Here is a 21496-nt window from a genome sequence, read left to right as displayed (position 1 = left end):
AAATAAAGTTATATTGGCAAGAGGACTCAATCTATACCTCATTGGAACTCTTTTCTCACTTTCTGGGTCAACCCATCCACATATGTCATCAGTAATCCAAGAGGTAATACACTAAAAAGAACTTACTTTAAAGGTCTCAGTTACAAGTGATTTTGTTCCAATTGACAGTTGGCTTCATGGGAAATGTCTTATCACTAGAAATATTATTTTAATTCTTTTGATATTCTTCAAAAATTTTCATCGTTCAAATAATTTTTGTTTTGCAATTTTTTTATAGACTCCTATGAACCAAGCTTCAACCCGTTCCCACTGCATTTTCACCATTCATTTGTCAAGCAAGGAACCAGGATCTGCAACTGTACGACATGCCAAACTTCATCTGGTTGACCTGGCTGGTTCAGAGCGAGTCGCAAAGACCGGAGTAGGGGGCCATCTTCTAACAGAGGCCAAATATATCAACTTGTCACTACATTACTTAGAACAGGTAAAATGGGCAGAGTGGGATGTATTAATAACTATAGCTACCATGTGTTGACCGCATACTATGTATCAGGCATTCTATTAGAATTTTTTTATTATGATAAAATATATATAACATAAAATTTGCCATTTTAATCATTTTTAAGTGTACAACTCAGTGGCATTAAGTACATTCATAAAGTTGTATAACCATTGGCACTATCCATTTCTGAAAGTTTTTTATAATACCAGACAGAATCTCCCCATTCCCCTATACTCTAGTCCCTGGTCATCTCTACTCTACTTTCTGTCTCTATGAATTTGCCTATTCCAGGTGTCTCGTGTAAGTGGAATTATGCAACATCTGTCCTTTTGTGTCTGGCTTATTTCACTTAGCATAATGTTTTCAAGATCCATCCATATTGTAGCATGTATCAGAATTTCTTCCTTTTTTAAATTGAACAATATCCAATTATATGGCTATGTCACATGCTGTTTATACATTCATCTCTTGATGGATACTTGCATTGTTTCTACCTTTTGGCTATTGTGAATAATGCTGCCAGAAACATTGGTAGATCTACTAGCATTTTGTATATACCATTTTATTGAAACCTCACAACAGCCCTACATTGTAGGTGTTAGTTACTATCCCCCTCATACAGATTTTAAAATTCAAGTCTTCCAAAGGCCTTCCCACAAGATTACCTAGCTAGGGGAGGGTGAGGATTTGAACCTAGATTTACTTGGCTTCACAGCCTATACCTTTTTTCACTTTTTGTCTTACTGCTTTATTATAAAATTTAGTAGTTGGTGTAAATAGAGGTTACAAATGGCTTCCTTTTGCCTGTTTTCAGGCTAATAGATTAACGATGGGAACATGACTTTGAGATAACCGACTTGTTTTCTGGGGTAATTTTGACCCCACGATGGTTCTCTTAGCCTTGTAGCTTTCCCTTCCTACTTCTACCCCGGGCTGATTACAATCCACCCCAGTATGTGCTCTATTTTTAATTTCTGAATTTAATGCCAGGGGAGAGAACATTCATCTGAATTTAGCTAAATAAATCTTTCAGAAAAAAAAATTCATCTCTAAAATGAGTGGATTGAATTAGATGATTTCTCAAGTTCCATTTAGCTTTTTGAGTATAAGGCTGTGAGATGAATGTTAAAGATGGCAACTGCTTCCAAATTCTAAAAAAAAAAATAAAATAAAAAATAAGAAACATGATCAAAAATTGGAGTGGAGAAGTACAGTCTTGTGAGGCAGAAGGACTTGTTAACAAATGTTGCAGCTAAAAGATTAGAGGAGAAAAAAATAAAACCTTTTTTTAACTGCTTAATGAATCCTTCTGAGACTGATGTTGCCTCGATGTTAAATGCTATGTAATCATCACATTGGCTAAAAAAGCAGATGGAGAGAAACCTAAGGGACCCTATCTGAACAAGGTGCACATGGCCAGACTCCAATCAGATGAATCCCAGTCAGGCAGCACCCAGAGATTAAGGCCTGCCTGGTATTCAGATCATTCTAGTGTTTTTAACAAGAGTCAGCATTCCTAAGCTCTTTCTTGCTCAAATATTACACACTACTTATACTTAACAGAGCTTTTTACTTAATAGAACACTTATAGAACATTGATATGAAAACATAATGGACTGTATTCAAAGTGCTTTATTTCAAAGAAATGTGTCTGCTTGTTTTGGATGGTAGCACTGTCTGTTTTAATTTCCATTATATCCATCTGTTCATACAAAATTAGGTTCGTCAGTTGAATCAGACTTCTCACCAATTGTAATCACTCGAGAGAAATGTTCTGCCCTTAATTCTTTTTTTTATTCTATAAGCCTTTGCTAGCTGCTATGTGTCACTGAAAGTATTCCTCTCCTCACATTTTTTCTCTTCAAAATTCTTATGACAGCCTTGTGTGAGTAGTCTTGGGGGCTATGTGGCATTGGATTTTCTATATCATTAATTTATTTATCAAACAAATATTTATAATGACCTACCATGTGCTGAGAGGGCTGTGCTAGGCACTGGAGCCTAGTGTGAACAAAACAGAAACAGTCCTTTCCCCAAAGACCTCAGGGTCTAGTGTAGGGAGACATGAATTAAAGATGTAATCTTTAAGTATGTGGCTGTAAACCAGGTGAGAGCAGTGAAGAGAAAGTAAAAGGAGTGAGAGGAGCTTGTAGCAGGGTATCTCACCGAGACTGAGGAGGTGAGAGTTGAAGATGGTTTTCTTAGGGCCTGATACCACGCAGAGGAATGAGTAGAGGCGAGCCAATCAAGGATGGGCAGAGCATGTCAGGCAGTGGGAGTTGCAAGCCTGTCAGCTCTTAGCCCCAGCCCAGGGGGATGAATTTGCTCAGGGTCTCAATGACATTCACATGTCATTGCCCCTTGGTCTCTGTAAGCGATGTTTCATTTTCAGCCACTGCATCACTCCAGCTGTTAACCATTTACACTGATACACAAGTGTCTTCACAGGAAAAGAGGAGGTTCAACATAAGATAGTAGGGAAGAAATTAGTGGGAGGGGAAAGAACATAAATATGGAAAAACTAGTCTGTGAACGTGGAGATGTGAGTCTGAGTAATCTAGGAGTAGCTGCTAGAGAGCAAGTAGGTCAGTAGAAGAGACATTTTTGAATTTCACACAGAAAGAAGAGAAAACCAAAGAGTACATAGGAATAAGAATAATAAAGAGAGTGGGAAGATGTTTAATGAATAACAAAATTCAAAGACTTTTGTTAATCAATTTCTCTTTATGTAGTACTTTATTATGGGACTAATGAGACTGGAAGTGTAACACAATGTAGTTTAATTAGCTTCATTCATTCATTCATTCATTCAACAAATTGTGATTGAATGTTTACTGGGTGCTGTGAGTTACGTTAGACAATGGGGATAAATGAATGACTGAGAAGTAGGCAGGACTATCATGTTAGCCAGCAGAACAGCAAAGCATACAAATAAATACGTAGCAATATAGTAACTTAAAACCTGTAATAGAAATAAATCCATGAGTGTTGGTAATCAATTATATCCCTATCCTCTCTTTCTCAGTTTCAATATATAATAAGACAGAGATGGAATGGAAAACCGTTTGGTAACTTGCTTTACCTTAATTAGCCTACATTTGTTCCACAAATTCCATGCAGCATTATAATTACTCTTTTGGCCATAACTCTGAGACTCACACCTGCTCAAAGGGTGCAGCCTCTCTGAGTTGAATGGACTTCACTGTGTTCACCAGTAAATAACTTCCTTTTTGCCAGAGTGTGGTTGGTTTTGGAGTTCTCCTTGTATATGCAATACTTTTTCCAAAAAGTTTCCTCAAAAACATTTTAAGCCACAATAACAGGGTACATCTTGGCCTTAGAAATTGAGTTCATGGGAGGAAAAGGGAGACATACATACTTGTCCTAAATCTCACCGAGTGCTCCTGGTGTGACCCACAGCCTCTATCAGCCCAAACATCAAGTGAGAAACCACTGGAAATGAAGTGCTTGCTCTGTACTGCTACGGAAATCAGAATCAGAGTTGCCTTCAGCCATTTATTCAACATAAATGGGGCTTTTTCAGAGTCTTGGTTTCCATTTGGCTTCCACGGAATGTGTGGTGTTCAGAAGAAAAAGTAACGGTGTCAGCGCCAATTGTAACACTCCAAATTTTGTCAGTTTTCATAGGATAATTTTCCACACACTTCTGAACTCTTTTTTATTTAAAGTCTTTAACTCATTAAATAGTAAATAGAATTATTGATTGTAGGCACAGCTTCTAGGTACTTGGAGATATTATTAAGCATAATGTGAGGTTCTACTCCTTGTCAGAGAATAACTTCAGGAATATTTATCATTGTATTTTTACATGCAATCTAAGATGGAAGGAAACAATAAAAAAAAGTCACGTTTTTTTTTGTTTTTTTTTTTTTGAGACGGAGTCTTGCTCTGTCACCCAGGCACGATCTCGGCTCACTGCAAGCTCCGCCTCCCGGGTTCACGCCATTCTCCTGCCTCAGCCTCCCGAGTAGCTGGGACTACAGGTGCCCGCCACCACGCCTGGCTAATTTTTTGTATTTTTAGTAGAGACGGGGTTTCACCATGTTAGCCAGGATGGTCTCGATCTCCTGACCTCGTGATCCGCCCGCCTCGGCCTCCCAAAGTGCTGGGATTACAGGCGTGAGCCACCGCGCCCGGCCAAAAAGTCAGGTTTTATGACCACCGCATTTTCCTGTGCCTTTCAGATCATTTGGCTCCTGCCCAATTTAAGAACTCACAGCAGCCTCACAAAGAATAATCTACCTGTGCTTCTTTCCTGAATACCTGCCATTTCTGGGTCATTCCAAAGTTTTACATCTGCTCCAGGTGGGCTGGGCTTATAGTATTCCTAAAGCTCCCCACTTCCTTTCCAATTACACTGAAACTTAGTTCTCTCAAACCTCATTCCATACTGATGACCTTCATACTGCCTTCCTAGGACATACTAAGTAATCTTCTCATGCATTCATTGATTTATTTAACAAAAATTTGTTGAGCACATTTTATATTCATCAAATTTCTTAGTTGTAAACTGGAAAATCTGCTCCAGCTATTTTAAGAAGCATGGTTTATTAAACATAAAGAATCTCAAGAAAAGTCAGAAAACTGAGTTTGGCTGCTACACAGAGCAACCAGGAGACACACCTAACCACACGACTAAACTGCTCTGCAAAGTACTACTGTATAGCTACATGGCACTGGATTCCAGAAACTTCCCTGCAGCTGCCTCAGAAGAACCAGATGTCTCTGCCACCATGCCCCCTGCAGATCTAATGTTCCTTCTTATGGCTACCACCTCTCACTGCTCACCTCCAAACCCCACATAGGGCTTTCTGCTTGGTGGAGCTACGTCTTAAGCAAAACATGACTTTCAAGACAGACTAGGAAAAGTAATTTCATAGGAAGTCAAACTAGAATGAGGGCTGCCACGAGAGCTGAGGGAGACAGCTTTGTCTCTGCCATGTTACCAAGTGCTGAGCACTGTTCTCGGCAGTGGGGGTCGAGCTGTGAAGAAGAGAGACAACATCTCCGGCCTTGCAGAGCAGAAAGCCTAGAGGGGAAGCAGATAACAAATAAGTACCTAGATATAATTTTAAATAGCAATAAGTAGTATAAGAAAAATAAAATAGATTAACAGGCTGGAGATAGGTGTATTATTTTTGATAGGGTGTCCAGGGAAGGCCCTTGTGAGAAAACAAAATCTGAACAAAGATGCGAATAATGAGAAGCAGAAAGCTGTACGGAAATCTGGGGCAAGAGCATGCGAGGCAGAAGGAACAGCAATTTCAGAGGCTCTGATGTGAGGATAAGCTCGACATGCTGAATCAACAGTCAGAAAGCCAGTGCAGGCCCAGGGAACATGACAGGAAATGATGTCAGATAAGTCGACAGGGATGGATCACACAGGAGCTGGGATATTATGCTAAGTGTATTAGGGAGCAACTTGGCATAACTTAGATTGTGCGAAGATTTCTCTGGCTGCTGTGTGGAGAACAGATCGTGGAAGGGCCAAAGTAGAAGCAGGGAGACTAATCCAAGGCCTGTGTGGTTGCCCAAGCCAGGGACCCCAGAGGCTTGAACTGGAGTGGTGGTAAGAAGAGGTGGTAAGAAGTGGTCCAGTTCTTAGCAGGTTTTGTAGGTAAACCTAATAGAAATTGCTGATGGATTGGATGTTGGGGATGAAGGCAAATCAAGGATGATTGCCTAAGGTTTTGGCTTGAGCAACCCCGTTGATGGCGGGGCCTTAATAATAATGGGTGAGATCTGGGAAAGAATCAGGCTTGGGGGCAGACAGGAAAGAAAATCAAGAATAGAAATCCAGGTGGAGATGTAGAGTTGCCAAGATGATAGTAGCACAGGGAAGAGGTTGAAATTGATGGTATAAATTGGGAAGACATCAGGATATAAATGCATTTAAAAGCCAGGCAATGGCTGGGCACAGTGGCTCGTGCCTGTAATCCTAGCACTTTGGGAGGCCGAGGCGGGTGGATCACTTGAGGCCAGGAGTTTGAGGCCAGCCTGGCCAACATAGCAAAACCCCGTCTCTACTAAAAATACAAAAAATTAGCTGGGTGTGGTGGTGCGCACCTATAATCCCACTACTCCGGGGGCTGAGGCACAAGGCTCACTTGAACCCAGGAGGCAAAGGCTACAGTGAGCTGAGATTGTGCTACCGCACCTCAGCACTCCAGCCTGTGAAACAGAGCAAGACTGGGTCTCAAATAAATAAATAAATTAATTAAATAATAATTAAAGCCAAGTGATTGGATGAGATTACATAGGGAGAGAGTGTAGATAAGACAGAAAAGAGGATCAAGAACTGAGCCCCGGGGCACTACAAAGTTTGTAATTTGGGAATAAGATAAAAGAAACATTCATTAACTAGTTTTTGAGGAAAGATGAAAACCAGGAAAGTGTAGTGTCCCAGTTACCATGTGAACAAAGTGTTTCCCAAGGGAGGCAGTGAGTACCAGTGTTACATGCTTACTCAGCTCAGAAGTCTAGTAAGATGGCAATCAGCGCTCTTGGTACAATGAAGGTTGCTGATGACCTTGGCAAGAGCCATCTTAGTTTAGGACTGTAGTGGGCATGCAGAATGGGAATTGTCCAGATGAAAGGGAAATTAATTCAGAAGAGAGAGGAGGTAATTGTAGGAGAAAAGTAGGAGGGAGCAGATGAGGCCAAGGATGGAGGGCTGGCCTTAGACAGGAGCAGGACAGTAAGAAGGTGAAGGGCAGAATGTACAGGGGCTTTAATGATGGAGACATGAGATAGTCCTGGTCAGCGTTCTGAATCTTTATCTATCATATCCAGTAGAAGTGTGGCCATCAGCTCAAAGTGAAATTGAGGAGAGAAGAGGGTGAACAAAGGTTTGAAGAAAAAGGAGAAAAGTGTGAAGGTCTCATTTCTGAGAGTTGAAAAGTGATTTTTGAGAGAGAGAGATCACAGGATGACTGAATTTACCAACCCTGTGGTCATGAATTTAGAACGAGACTAGTGGTATAGTTATATATTTTGCTCAAAACAGCCTTCAGAAAGCAATGCTCCCTTTTTGTTTTGTAAACCAAAAGAGTAGAGGAGGTTCTGGTGATGGAAATCACACACCTGGAAGAAGGGAGGACTAGAACAATGACAGGCATTGGCAGAGGTATTTTCAGGAGCTAGGGCCTTGTGATGCCCTTAAAGACACATCCTGTGGGTGGCTGATTCCTGCTGCTTTGTAATGAACACTCTAGCACTGAATTTGTCTGCCCAGGATAACCCTGAGCCCCAGGTGCCTCCTTTCGGGACAACCCCAGCAGCCTTTGCTCCATCTGCCATCCATCTATCTAGAACCTTCCTATTAAGTACCTAAGGAACTCAGGAAGAGTAAGGTGAGCAAGCCTGGGTTGAACCAAGGTCAACTACCCGTTGCTTACAATGGGAGCAAACCTATATACAGCACTTGTTATGGGCTAGGTACTATTCAAAATGATTTGCACATTTTAACTCTTTTAATCATCTCAACTACCTATGAGGTAGGTACTATTTTTATTCCTATTTTACAGATGAGGAGACTGAGGCATGTTGAGTGACGTGCCCTAGGAAAGCTAGGACTTGCACCTAGACAATCTTGCATGAGAATCTGGGACCTCAACCACTATCCTATACTGTTTCCCTTAGTTCTTGTTTACTGGCGTACGGCCCAATTTTGGTAGTATTAAGGTAATTAAAGTAATCAGGCATGTTTTACTCTTATGTTTTTATACAAATTTTCCAATCGTTAAAAACAGAATAATAGTGTATCCAGTTCTATACAGATTATTTCATTTGTCCAAAAATTATGGGGATCACAATGCTGCAGGTACGCTACATTTACTTTATTCAGTCTTCACCATCTTGTACTGAATATTGTTGTTATTTATTCTGTACTTAAGTTTTGGGCTTCACCCTGCATTTAGTTATTATTTTCTTTTGCATTTTTATTGCTGTTTAAGCGCTGTTGTTTGTCAGGTGTGCATTTTCTGCTAAATTAATCCCATTACCTTTCTACTTTACCACAGGTTATCATTGCCCTTTCAGAAAAGCACCGTTCGCACATTCCTTATAGAAACTCCATGATGACCAGTGTCCTAAGAGACAGTTTGGGAGGGAACTGCATGACAACTATGATTGCAACACTCTCCTTGGAGAAAAGGAATCTTGATGTATGTTGGCTCTTCTTTCTGGAGATCTTAATCTAGGTTTTTACTGCTAGCACGTGAGACAGAGTTGAGGGTCTTGGGTGGGTTTCTGCCTTTTCAGCTGGGTATGCCTTCAGAGGGCAGTACCCTACAGAGTTCACAGCTGTGGGCTATTTGTCATTGTTATAATAACCCCATTTGAGAATTGACTTCACATAGCACAGGATAGTTTGAAGAAGCCTCATATACAAATTTTGGAAGGCCTACTGGTGGGTTGGCAATGTCAACCCAAAGAAATGGGAGAGCTGACCCATCCGCTTCTCTTGCTTGATTTTGCCCTGATGACTAAGATCCGGATACCCTGGAGATATTCTGAGATGTGTCCCTAGAAATGTTGCTGAGTGAAGCAACCGGGATGCTTTGGCAGGAGCCAGCTGCTGAATGGCTCTTCTGGGTTGCTTTAGAGCCAGCTGATGTTTAATGTTTGGGATCCAGACACTCCCCAGAAAAGGAAACAAGGCCAAGACTTTGATTGTAAGATGCCTTGACAAGCCTCTCTTTTTGACCTGTTATGAATCTTTATTTTGTGATCTTTCATGTGTGTGGATTATGGCTCTTGCTCTGATTATGATTTATATATGTGGTTCTGGTCTAAGTGATCAACAACTGAAAACGCATACTATACCAGCTGCCACTTAGGACCTTGTGATCTCTCACTTTTTGGCATTGGTAATTTTATTAAGCCAAAATAAAATTTGGTTAAAAAATAATGTTCTAGAGCAGGAGTCCCCGACCTCCAAGCTGTGGACCAGTACCAGGTCAGTGGCCTATTAGGGGCTGAGCCGCACAGCAGGAGGTGAGTGGTGGTGGAGCCAGCATTACTGCCTGGGCCCCACCTCCTGTCAGATCAGTGGTGCCATTAGATTCTCATAGGAACATGAACCCAATTGTGAACTGCACATGTGAGGGATCTAGATTGCCTGCTCCTTATGAGAATCTAATGCCTGATGATCTGAGTTGGAACCGTTTCATCCTGAAACCACACCACCTGCACTCTGTGTCCGTGGAAAAATTGTCTTCCACAAAACCAGTCCCTTGTGCCAAAAATGTTGGGGACTGCTGTTCTAGAGCAAAGCTTCCTAATTTAGGGGCATAGTTCCTCACTGTGAGTTTCATACACATCACTTTTTAGGTGTGTATCTTTTTTCTATGAATAAAAATTAAGTTTTATCTAGAGAGAAATACCTCTGTATGCCATAATATTTTAAGAAGTTACTTTGCTTTCTTAGGAGTCTATATCTACCTGCAGATTTGCACAGCGAGTGGCACTCATAAAGAATGAAGCCGTTCTTAATGAAGAAATTGATCCCAGATTGGTAAGTAACTTTTAACTATATTTTTAAAAATATATTAAAGTATATCAAAGATTAGCTAAAATTTGTAGGTGCACTTACTCTGTACTGGGAATGTTCTAAGTAGTGGAAACATATTAACTCATTTAATCATCTAAATAACCTATGAGTAGATGGTATCTCCATCTCCACCTTAAAGATGACAAAACTGAGTTAAAAAGATGTTTGATAATTTGCTCAGAGTCATAAGTGCTAATAAGTAGCAGAGTCAGGCTTCACACCCAGGTGGTCTAACTCAAGAGCCACTGCTCTTCCTACTTGCAGCTCCCCATTGCTTCACTTCAAGGACATGCAGGGAATCCTAAGGACTCATACAACAGAACCACACATGATTACATTTATATGCAGAACTTAGCCTTTCAAAATACATCAGTTTAACTATCTAGAGACAATAATAGTCTGTCTTTTTTTTTTTTTTTTGGTAGAGACAGAGTCTTGCTCTGTAGCCCAGGCTGGAGTGCAGAGTGCAGTGGTACAATCTTGGCTCACTGCCACCTCCACCTTTCGAGTTCAAACAATTCTTCTGCCTCAGCCTCCCGAGTAGCTGGGACTACAGGCACACGCCACCACAACCGGCTAATTTCTTTTGTATTTTAGTAGAGACAGGGTTTCACCATGTTGCCCAGGTTGGTCTCGAGCTCCTGAGCTCAGGCAGTCCACCTGCCTTGGACTCCCAAAGTGCTAGGATTATAGGCGTGAGCCACCGTGCCTGGCCAATAATAGTCCATCTTATATAAAAGCTCATAAAGAAAGAAAAGTCCTAATAGCCATTCAGTAGAACCATATTTTACATACTCGTTCTGTTGTTCTAGAGTTTTTAAAAATTCATTATTGGCTTGATCCATCAAACTTCTAGTTTTATAACAGTAAATCCTGCTTTATCAAATAACTGTTTTTAAGCAAAAAGAAATTTACATAGTAATAGTTTAGCTCATCATAAATGCAGATATTTTCTATTCTCTATTTTGTTAGTTTTCTGTAAATGAAATGCAACACTGAATCCATTTATGCCAACATTGAAAATGTTAAAATGAAATATCTCAATTGTATCAAATTCCATAATTAAGATTACATTATTTTTCAAATCACTCAGTTTTTCTTATTTCTCTAGAAAATAAGCTGGTATGGGCTTAGTAATCTGCATTGTAAAAAAAAAAAAAAAAGTGAAATCCTACCAACAGTGTTTCATTTATAAATTTCTCAAATCAAAAAAAAACAAATTAATTGTTACCCATATTAATTACTTCCTCTTGATTGTTTGTCCTTTCTCCTCTTTCTCCCCACGGAAGGACAGAGGAGAAGGAGGACAAAGGAATAGTGGGGCTGTCTGTTATGTTCTGCTTGCCTCAGAAAGCACCAGGCTCCTCTGATGGAGTTCTCTTCTGGAGAAACCGATGAGTGAGGCAGGATCTGTTTCAGCACAGGCCCTGGTCAGGTATCAGCATCACACAGTGTTCCTGCTGGAGAGAGGAGACAGCATGCAAAGGCAAGATTCAGGTGGAACTGAGCTCCTAGGGTGGATTTTGTTGCTGTCCCTACCCTTCCAGCAGCCCTATAGCATTACAGTGCCAAATGAGAAAGAGAGTTAACAAAGTTATTAGCCCCAAGACAAGAACTAGTTCAGAATTTAAGGAAAATAAACATATTAGACATTGGAGGGTTTTGGTTTTGTTTTTTGTTTGTTTGTTTTTTGCATTTGGCTAGAGACTTTTCTTTGAAGCAATGTGAAGAATTTGAAGAAAGGTAAACATTATTATGTGTTTGATATAGGTCTGTGAGAGATTTGAAGAAAAGAGAAATCAGGAATCAAAAGCTAATAGCTGATAATTGAACAAACGTTGAGGTCTTCCTGGTGCAGATTAATCTGGTAATTGACAAGTGTTGTTTCCTGGTCTCTTTTATAATTGCCTCTAAAAACTGACATTACTCTCAGTCATTTTATGTACAGAGCTTGTCTGAGGCACAAGTGACAATTGAGAATTTGTCCTACAAACCACTCAAGACAAAACTTGGGTGGCATTTCCTGTATCTTACTTTTAAAATTTAATGGCAAATATGGAGCCAGCCAATAAGGATTTGCCCTGCTTTCTTTAAAAGTATTGGTACCTCAGGCCGGGCACGGTGGCTCATGCCTGTAATCCCAGCACTTTGGGAGGCTGAGGTGGATGGATCACCTGAGGTCAGGAGTTTGAAACCAGCTGGATCAACATGGAGAAACCCCATCTCTACTAAAAATACAAAAAAATTAGCCAGGCATGGTGGTGCATGCCTGTAATCCCAGTTACTCAGGAGTCTGAGGCAGGAGAATTGCTTGAACCCAGGAGGTAGAGGTTACAGTGAGCCGAGATTGTGCCATCGCACTCCAGCCTGGGCAATAAGAGCAAAACTCCATCTCAAAAAAAACCAAACCAAACCAAACAAAACAAAACAAAAAAAGTATTTGTACCTCAGAGAGACAAGGTGGTAAAAGAACCATGAACAAGGCCAGAGCCTGTGGTGACTGGGCATGAGCTCAAATCTCCTAAGGATGTCTCTAATGCCAGGGTTCCTTCAATAATTAGATGAGAGGCATAACTGTAGCAATCTCAAAACCAAAAAAACTTGGCTTAGTTTTGCGATTTTTATTCAATAAGACAGGAGAATAATTTGGTATTAGATTTTTCTTAAAAGCCTTAGTAAAAATAGAAAATATGACATCAATATTAGTTTAATAGAGAAGGGTGCCAATGTAGTTACTGTCTCAGGATTTTCGTTCTGTATAGATTGATGATCCTAAGAATATTTTTTAAAAAGAAGCAAACAAAACCCACACAATCCTGTACATTTCAGTAAAATTCTAGGAATACTGACATATTTGAAATACTCAATATCATGTTCTTTGGGATTTCTGGTCCTGTTGATAATGGTCCAAATAATCTGAAACTCACCTATATACCCAAGCATCTTTGAAATACATAAGTAAGGTTGAAAGGAAGTAAGGGAATTCTCCAGGGCCCAAAAACTAAGCTGAGGCTGCAGTTGTCCTGGAGTGGAGATATAAAGGAGGTTGTAGCAAAGGAATAGAGATTAAAGCCCTGGGGTGTTGCAAGATGGATGCTGAACCTAAGATATCCTCTCTTTTCCCCAACATAAAACCAGTGAAAGGGAGAACTATAAAAAAAAAAAATCTATCCACTACCATATGGAGATGTCAGGGCAGCTTGTCCGCTTTCGAATGGACTATAGGTAAAACAAAAAGTAGTTTCTCTGAAAACTACTTTGAAAAATTTGAAAACCTAGCTCTACCTCATGTAGGTTTGAAATTCAAATTTACATAACCCCTTTAGTCTGACAATCCCCAAGCAAAAGAAGTTAGAAAATGAGTAAAGCAGGCCGGGTGTGGTGGCTCATGCCTGTAATCCCAGCACTTTGGGAGGCTGAGTGGGTGGATCACCTGAGGTCAGGTGCATGCCCAACTTGGTGACACCTTGTCTCTACTAAAAATACAGAAATTAGCCGAGCATGGTGGCAGGCACTAGTAATTCCACCTACTCAGGAGGCTGAGGCAGGAAAATTGCTTGAACCTGGAATGTGGAGGTTGCAGTGAGCTGAGATGGCACCATTGTACTCCAGCCTGGGCAACAAGAGCAAAACTCTGTGTCCAAAAAAAAAAAATAAAGCTACTAAGAGGAAGAAAGGAAGGAATGATAGACCAGATCCTATGGTGTTTTTCTTTCAAGTTTTGAGTAATACCAAATATTCCAGAAAGGATGAAAGCTGGATCAAGCCTGCTAATTTTTCTTTTAGGAATTTTGCATTGTGATAGAAAGATTATTAATACGACATGTACTATCATGAACTAGTTGGGTTTATTTTGGGAATTCAAGGTAATCTATCACTAGAAAATACATCAATGTATAGTGTAAGAAAAAAATGAGAAAAGCTAAAACCAAATTTAGGATAATGGTAATGGGGAATTCATTCAGGGAAGACTATCTAGGGGTGAGGTCTTCAGACAGGTCTGTAATGTTCTATTTCTTACAGGGTACATGGATGTTCACTTAAGCTAAGTAGTGGGTATAAGGTATTCTTTTATACTATTTTATATGCCTGAGATGGTTTATACTAAAATACTAATCACGTGAATTAATATGATTCATCACATTCAGAGTTTAAAGAAAGAAATTATATTATTTCATCCCTAGTTGCAGAAAAAGTGTTTGAGCACATTAAACATTCAACCATACTTTGAAAACATCATTTTAAAGGTGAAATTTTAGAAGAAATAAGACAGGAATGTCTTAAGAATTGAACTTGGAAATCCTAGCTAGGAAAATGAGACAATAACAAGAAATAAAATATATAAGAATTAGAAAAGAGGAAAAATATCTGTCATTACTTACAGACAATTATATTGCTTACATAGAACATCCAAGAGTATTTAATGATAAATAGAACCCCCAAAGTTTCAGAAAATTATTTGGTATGTAATCCATACATAAAAATGAGTTGCCTTCCTATATGCCAGAAGCCAACAGTTAGAATATATAATTTTATAAAAATTCTATTTACAGTATCAACAAAAACTTTTAAATTCCTGACAGAAAATGTAATTAAAGACATGTAAGGTATTTATAAAGAAAATTATAGATCCTTATTGAAAGGAATCAGTGGAAAGCTATACCATGTTTATGGATGGGATAATTTAATATCATTAATTTGATGTCTGACCAAATTAACCTTTTAATTAAATGTAATAATTACAGTTAAAATTTGAGGAGAGGCTTTGGTAGAATTTGACAAGTTGAGTCTAAAATTGACATGGAAGAGCAAATGGCCAAGAATAGCCAAGTCTATTTTGGAAAAGAACAGGATGAAAGGGGCTTATCTAGATGCCAACTTTCTTAAGATTTAGTAGTTAAATCAGTGTAGTATTGCCATATATAGTAAAATAAACAAATGTGTTTAACCAGTAGCCCAGAAATAGACACATTTATATATATAAACATATTATATAATTATAATAGCAAATCTTGTATGGTTAGCCATTTAAAATAAATTAAAATTTGATCCCTATTTCATACCTTATAGAAAATAAAATCCACCTAAATGTGAAAATCAAACTTTAACACTTTTAAAAGATCATATAAGAATATATTCCTATGATTAGGATAAGATAGATTTTCTTTCAAATGACACAAAAGTACAACCCATAAAGGAAGAAGGTGCTAATTAGATTATATTGAAATTCTGAACTTTCATTTAACCAAAAGAACACTGCAAAGTGAAAAACGTGACACAGATTGAGAGAAAACAGGTGCACTGCATAAAACTAATGAAGGATTCACATCCAGAATATAGAAAGAAGCTAGCAAATCAATAAGGAAAAACAAGTAAATGGGAACATGGAAGAATGGGAATAAATAATTTGAGCAAGGAAGAACCCAAACTGCCAATATACATATGCAAAATGACCAACTTCACAAATAATCACGAAAATGCAAATTAGAACTAAAATGAGATATCATTTTACACCTAACAGATTGGCAAAATGAAAGTACCTGTCAATATTACATAGTGACAAAAATGTGGAAACAGGAATTTACATCTGTAGTTGATAGGAATGTAAATTTGTACTACTCTGAAGAGCAATTTAACAATATATAATAAAGGCAAGATACACATACTCTCCAGCCAGGAAATCCTACTTCTAAAGTGCACACTATAGAGAAACTCTTACATATGTGTTCAAAGAGATTCATAATATTCATAGCAACACTGTTCGTAATAGCAAAAGTAAAAATCCTAAATGTTCATCAACAGGAGACAAATAGATTCTGATATATTCCTTTACTGAAATACTATATATCCATGAAAATTAATGAACTACAGCCACATGAAGCAATATAAATGAGCTTAAAAACATAATGTGAAGGACAAAAACAGGTTGCAATGACATGCAGTAATGTAATATTTACATAAAGTTTAGGGCATGCAGAATGATACAATACATTATTTATGAGTACATGCATACATATGGAGTAAATGTATGAAAATACACAGAGAAATCAGACCCCTTAAATGCAGTACAGTGATCACCCCAGGAAGGACGGAGGGGGGATACCAATAGGGGGTTCCAGTTACATCAGTAATGTTTTATTTGTTTTAAAAAAAATTATAGAGGCTGGGCAAGGTGGCTCATGCCTGTAAACCCAGACTTTGGGAGGCCAAGGTGGGCGGATCACGAGGTCAGGAGATTGAGACCATCCTGGCTAACATGGTGAAACCCTGTCTCCACTAAAAAAAAAAATACAAAAGATTAGCCGGGCGTGGTAACATGCACCTGTAGTCCCAGCTATTCGGCTGAGGCAGGAGAATCGCTTGAACCCGGGAGGCGGAGGTTGCAGTGAGCCGAGATCATGCCACTGCACTCCAGCCTGGGTGACAGAACAAGACTCTGTCTCAAAAAAAAAAAAAAAAAAAAAAAAAAAAAAAAAAAAATCTAGAACTATTTTAACAAAACGTTAAGATTTAACAAAGCTGGCTTTTTATGCCATTACCCATTTTTGTGTCCATAAAATTGTCCATAATTTTAAGAGCTGTATGTTCTCTGTCACCAAGTTCACCTTAATGAGAAGTTGACATTTTCTCTGTCTCTTTGCCATTTGTAGGTGATTAAACGCCTACAAAAGGAAATCCAGGAACTGAAGGATGAACTGGCCATGGTCACTGGGGAGCAGAGGACAGAGGCACTCACAGAAGCAGAGCTCTTTCAGTAAGCCTGCAGACTTTTTTTTCTTTTTCTTTAACAGCGAAAGTTTGTGTTAACTTCTTTGTTGGCCCTAATGTTATGAATTCACCTCAAAGCATGAAGGTCTCCTGGGACAGTCTGAAATTGCATTTAGGCGCCAGTTAAGAGTGGCGGCTTTCCATGAAAAGCTGGGTAAGGCTGGCAGTGTTTTTGCCGCCTCAGCTTTGAGGAAGTAAAGAACAGAGCAAAGAGAGGATGGGAATATCCTTCTCATGCCAGCTGAAGAAAAGGAATTGTATAATAGTCATGCAATTTTAAAACACACACACCAAACCCTCTTGAGCTGTGGGTCTCAGATCTGAAAGGAATTCAAGAGACATCCTTTGTATTCAACAGCATCTTGCTACAGGCACCAATTTATCCCATGCCAAAGTAAGCTCTTTCCTTTAATAAATGGATGGCCCATATATTATAGCTCAAACACTCTAACTGGGAATGAAAGCAGGTATTCAGGGCTTTATACAACTGCGGCATCTTTCAGAGCTTTTAGATTTGCAGCCATATGGCATATCAGTGGTGCAATGTGGCTCTCATTCTCTCTCTGATCACAGTGGGCTTTCTTGTTTCTGTGCTGCTTATTAAGCATGTGTTGGGTAGTAAGAATGGGCCAGGCTTTGAAGGCTGTGGCATTCTCTATTTCCAAATGAGAAATAGAGCTACATGGGACTTTTCTAAAGATATACTAACCCTCCCTCAATGGAGAAAATGGTAAATAAGAGAGAGAATAAAAGTAGTTGTCTTTAAACTATTCCATAGCTGCCCCTGAGGTAGGTCTAAAGCTTGAGAAGCCTCAGCAAGGTTTCTTTTATAGTCACAGCTTTCACTCCTACGGGATAGTGTTTCCTAATTCCAGAACACTGTATTTAATAACATGATAGGCCCCTAAGGCTTTTCTTGCAAGACTGCTTTGTGGCGTATTTGCAATTAAGGGGAAGCATATTGCCAAAAATTCACGTCAAAAAAACGTTTTATGTCATTTCTTCAAACAACTTGGGATATCGTAGATATTGAGAACACTAACCTCGAACTATCTTCACTATGGTGTTCCTTTCCCCTCAAAGAAGGGAATTACCAATTATTGTCTTTGAAAATGTCTCTTCAGAATTTTGATCTACAAGTCAGGATCCAGCCAAGAAAACAGAACCAGTCTAGGCCTTTTAACAAAAGGAATTTAATATAGGAAATTGACTGCCAGGAGATAGTTTTGCTGAGAAACTAAACAGGAAATGAAGCAACACCCCAGAGATCAGTAACAGCAGGAGCTTCTATGCCCCTAGGATTGCAGGGACAATAGGAGAAGGTGATGATACCAGAACCTAAGAGCAGCAGCTGACAGGCAGAAGCTAGACCATACTGAGTGCTGTGTGACAGCATCTGCAGCCACTGAAGAGCCACAGGTGCTAGTTGAGACACTGTCCAGAGGAACATCGTTGGCTTCTCTCACGTCCCCCTTTCAGTCTTCCACCAGTGCTTCCTGTTGGCTGAAGTTATCCAGAAGCCAGTTGCTAAAAAAATCTGGGAATGTAGTTTCTTGTGATGCAGAGTCAAAGGGGGAAGGGGGAAACTGAGTCTAAAAGCAACATATTCAATCAGTACGAATGTTCACACCTGTAATCCCAGCACTTTGGGAGGCTGAGGCGGGTGGATCACCTGAGGTCAGGAGTTCGAGGCCATCCTGACGAACATGGAGAAACCCCGTCTCTACTAAAAATACAAAATTAGCCGGGCATGGTGGCGCATGCCTGTAATCCCAGCTACTCGGGAGGCTGAGGCAGGAGAATCGCTTGAACCCAGGAGGCAAAGGTTACAGTGATCCGAGATCACGCCGTTGCACTCCAGCATGGAGCGAAACTTCATCTCAAAAAAAGAAAAAATATCAGTGCCAGTGTTTCTGCGGATTCCTGTGTATCCTGTATGTTTTTCAGGAGGTTTAGTTTAAGGGTAAGATTTTGAATGTGGTGGTTTTAGTACGTCAGAGTGAGTGTGCTGCACATTCCCTCTATTGTACCAAATCTAGGGAATTATAGCACTGGGATAAACACACGGATCTCTCGTCATACCTAAAAACAGGAAGCCGACTTCTTGATGGTCTAGAGACTTCAAGGAATTCCTGGGGGACTGAGAGGTGGGACTTGAGATGGGCAAGAGAGAAGGATACACTAAGACATGGGTGCAGCATAATAATTGCTCCACGTCTGGAAGTGTGGAGCCCTGGAGCAGGAGAGGGCTAGGAACAGCCGATGAGCATTTGGTAGAGCTGTTGTAGTGGGGCAGTTTGTCCTGTGAACTCCTGAGCACTCCTCCTCTGCAGTGTTGAGGATGGAGAGACAGGGAAGGGCCCCAGGCAGCTAACAGAGAGCCCAGAGAAGCTCTGAAGACCAGTTGCTGTCTTTGACTTTATTTACCCATCCCCTATTCTCACGAAAAATAAGAGGAAGCAGCCAGGCGCAGTGGCTCACGCCTGTAATCCCAGCACTTTGGATGGCCAAGGCAGGCAGATCACGAAGTCAGGAGATCGAGACCATCCTGGCCAACATGGTGAAACCCTGTCTCTACTAAAAATACAAAAAAATTAGCCGGGTGTGGTGGCGGGCGCCTGTAGTCCCAGCTACTCGGGAGGCTGAGACAGGAGAATGGCGTGAACCCGGGAGGTGGAGCTTGCAATGAGCTGAGGTTGCACCACTGCACTCCAGCCTGGGTGACAGTGTGAGACTCCATCTCAAAAAAAAAAAGAAAAATAAGAAGAAGCTCAAGCACTGGCAGCTGCTTCAGCGCCTCATCCCAGACAGGCTGCCCAAGCTGAGATACCTGAGAGTCCAGGAAAGATGAGCCCATGGTTCAGGGGTGGCTGGAATTAGAAATATGAGGCCAAAAGTCTGAGAATGATAAGAACAAGAAGATTGTACAACCCATAGGGCCTTAGAACTAAACATTACCCAAAGTGATTAATATCTTTAGAAAAAATAGAATATGATAGAATATGGTATTACATCTATGAAACAAGAACAGGAGTTGACTTTTATGAAGCAAAATCAAGGGGAAATCTTGGAAATGAAAAAATATAGTTGTTGTCATTAAGAACTTAACAGATGGCTCAATAACAGGATGAAAAAACCGAGGGGCAGATTGGTGAGCTAGGAAGATCAGGGCTAAGGATTTCTTCCAGAATATGAGATAGAAGGATAAAGAGATAGAAAGTTTAAAAGAAAAGTGTCATAGAGAATAGCTCTATATTTACCAATATCTGATGAATAGGTGTTGGTGAGGAGAAAATAGAGATGATGCAGGGGAGCCAATAGTTAAGAAATAATATCTCAGAATTTCCTAGAACTGAAAAATAAGACATGCAACTTCAGAATGAAAAGCTACCAAGTGCTAAGCCATATAGTCATCTTGTAGAAAATTTTTAGAGCCACAAAATACATAAAAGAATCGTGAAAGTTACCAGAGAGGAAAAAAAATTACTCTAAATCGATAATCTGATTTAGAGCAGACTTCTCATCCATAATTCTGAAAACAAGAACATCTAGTGCTAAGGAAACAAACAAAAAGTACTCTAAATGCAGTTTTCTGTATCTAGCCAAATTTGTATTCAAATGTGAAGATGAAAAAAGGCATTCTGCAGACATGCAAACTTCCAGACAGAAAGGATAGCACCCTAGATCCTTTCTCAAGGAATGACCACAGACTGTAATTTAACAAAAGAAAAATGCAATAAAGTATATGCAGTAAGAATGAGCACATTTTGTTATATCTTCTTTATGATTCTTAATATTGTATAATATTTATATTATATCTTTTACTAACTTGCCACTTATTCCATAAATGAATTTTTCTGTTTAGAAGGTATAACAATCAGATAACAATCAAATTTTTCTTTCACAGGAGTTTGGGGAATAGAATGAAAACTAAAATTGTGACAATAGATTGAAATACTGAAGGACTTTTAGATCCTGGATTGATTTCTGTTGATCTATAGATAAGAAATATACAAATGTCAACCTCAACAGATTCTATAGACAGTATAGAGGGTTGCCAGTAATTTTTTTGTGCAATTAGTTTATTTGTTCATTCATTTAACACTCATTATTTATCTAGCATTCACAAAACTCTATGTTAGGCCCTGAGTGGGGCACAAATGTGAGCAAAACCTAGATCCTGCTCTCAAGAAACTCATAATTTAGTGGTGGTGACAGACATGAGCACAAGTAATGATGTGATATATAAACATTATGAGAAGATGTAAACAAAATACAACGAGAATGCAGAGATATCAATAATTACTTTTGGGCTCAGGAATCATGTAACGATAGTTCATGTGCTACTAAACAAACTTCACCATTTCCCAATGAAATGACTTGTCTGCTGTCAAGAGAAGTGTGCTATGTATCATTGTGTCTTATTAGTGATTTCTGACGAGCAGTTAGGGAGAACAAGTGTTGCAAATGGAAATCACCCTGCCAGAGCAAACCATACAGTTTCACAAAAGTAGTAAATTTGGCACTCGTTCACAACTGACAGTGCAGGTTTTTCAGACAATGTGTTTTGTTTTTATTGTTTATGTTAAATTGTTATCATTATGTTTTTCCATAATTACCTAGATTGAACATTAGTACAACCTACATTTCCA

The 21496-nt window shown here is 39.4% G+C and overlaps 1 protein-coding gene across 3 annotated transcripts in view; it reads left to right on the top strand.

Moving 5' to 3' along the window:
- The window catches only part of KIF6 (kinesin family member 6), a 381205-nt gene that overhangs the window by 129687 nt on the left and 230022 nt on the right, over positions 1-21496 (top strand). For all 3 annotated transcript variants that reach the window (XM_063632298.1, XM_055263866.2, XM_055263865.2), the window contains exons 7-10: positions 278-484; positions 8545-8688; positions 9954-10040; positions 16727-16830. In XM_063632298.1, coding sequence (XP_063488368.1) covers positions 278-484; positions 8545-8688; positions 9954-10040; positions 16727-16830 — 542 coding nt within the window. The remainder of the gene's footprint in view (positions 1-277; positions 485-8544; positions 8689-9953; positions 10041-16726; positions 16831-21496) is intronic.

The sequence above is a fragment of the Symphalangus syndactylus genome, chromosome 23 (genome assembly GCF_028878055.3).
Source record: "Symphalangus syndactylus isolate Jambi chromosome 23, NHGRI_mSymSyn1-v2.1_pri, whole genome shotgun sequence".
NCBI lineage: Eukaryota > Metazoa > Chordata > Mammalia > Primates > Hylobatidae > Symphalangus > Symphalangus syndactylus.
Note: the sequence above shows the minus strand (reverse complement) of the source record. Positions and strands in the feature narration are given on the sequence as shown.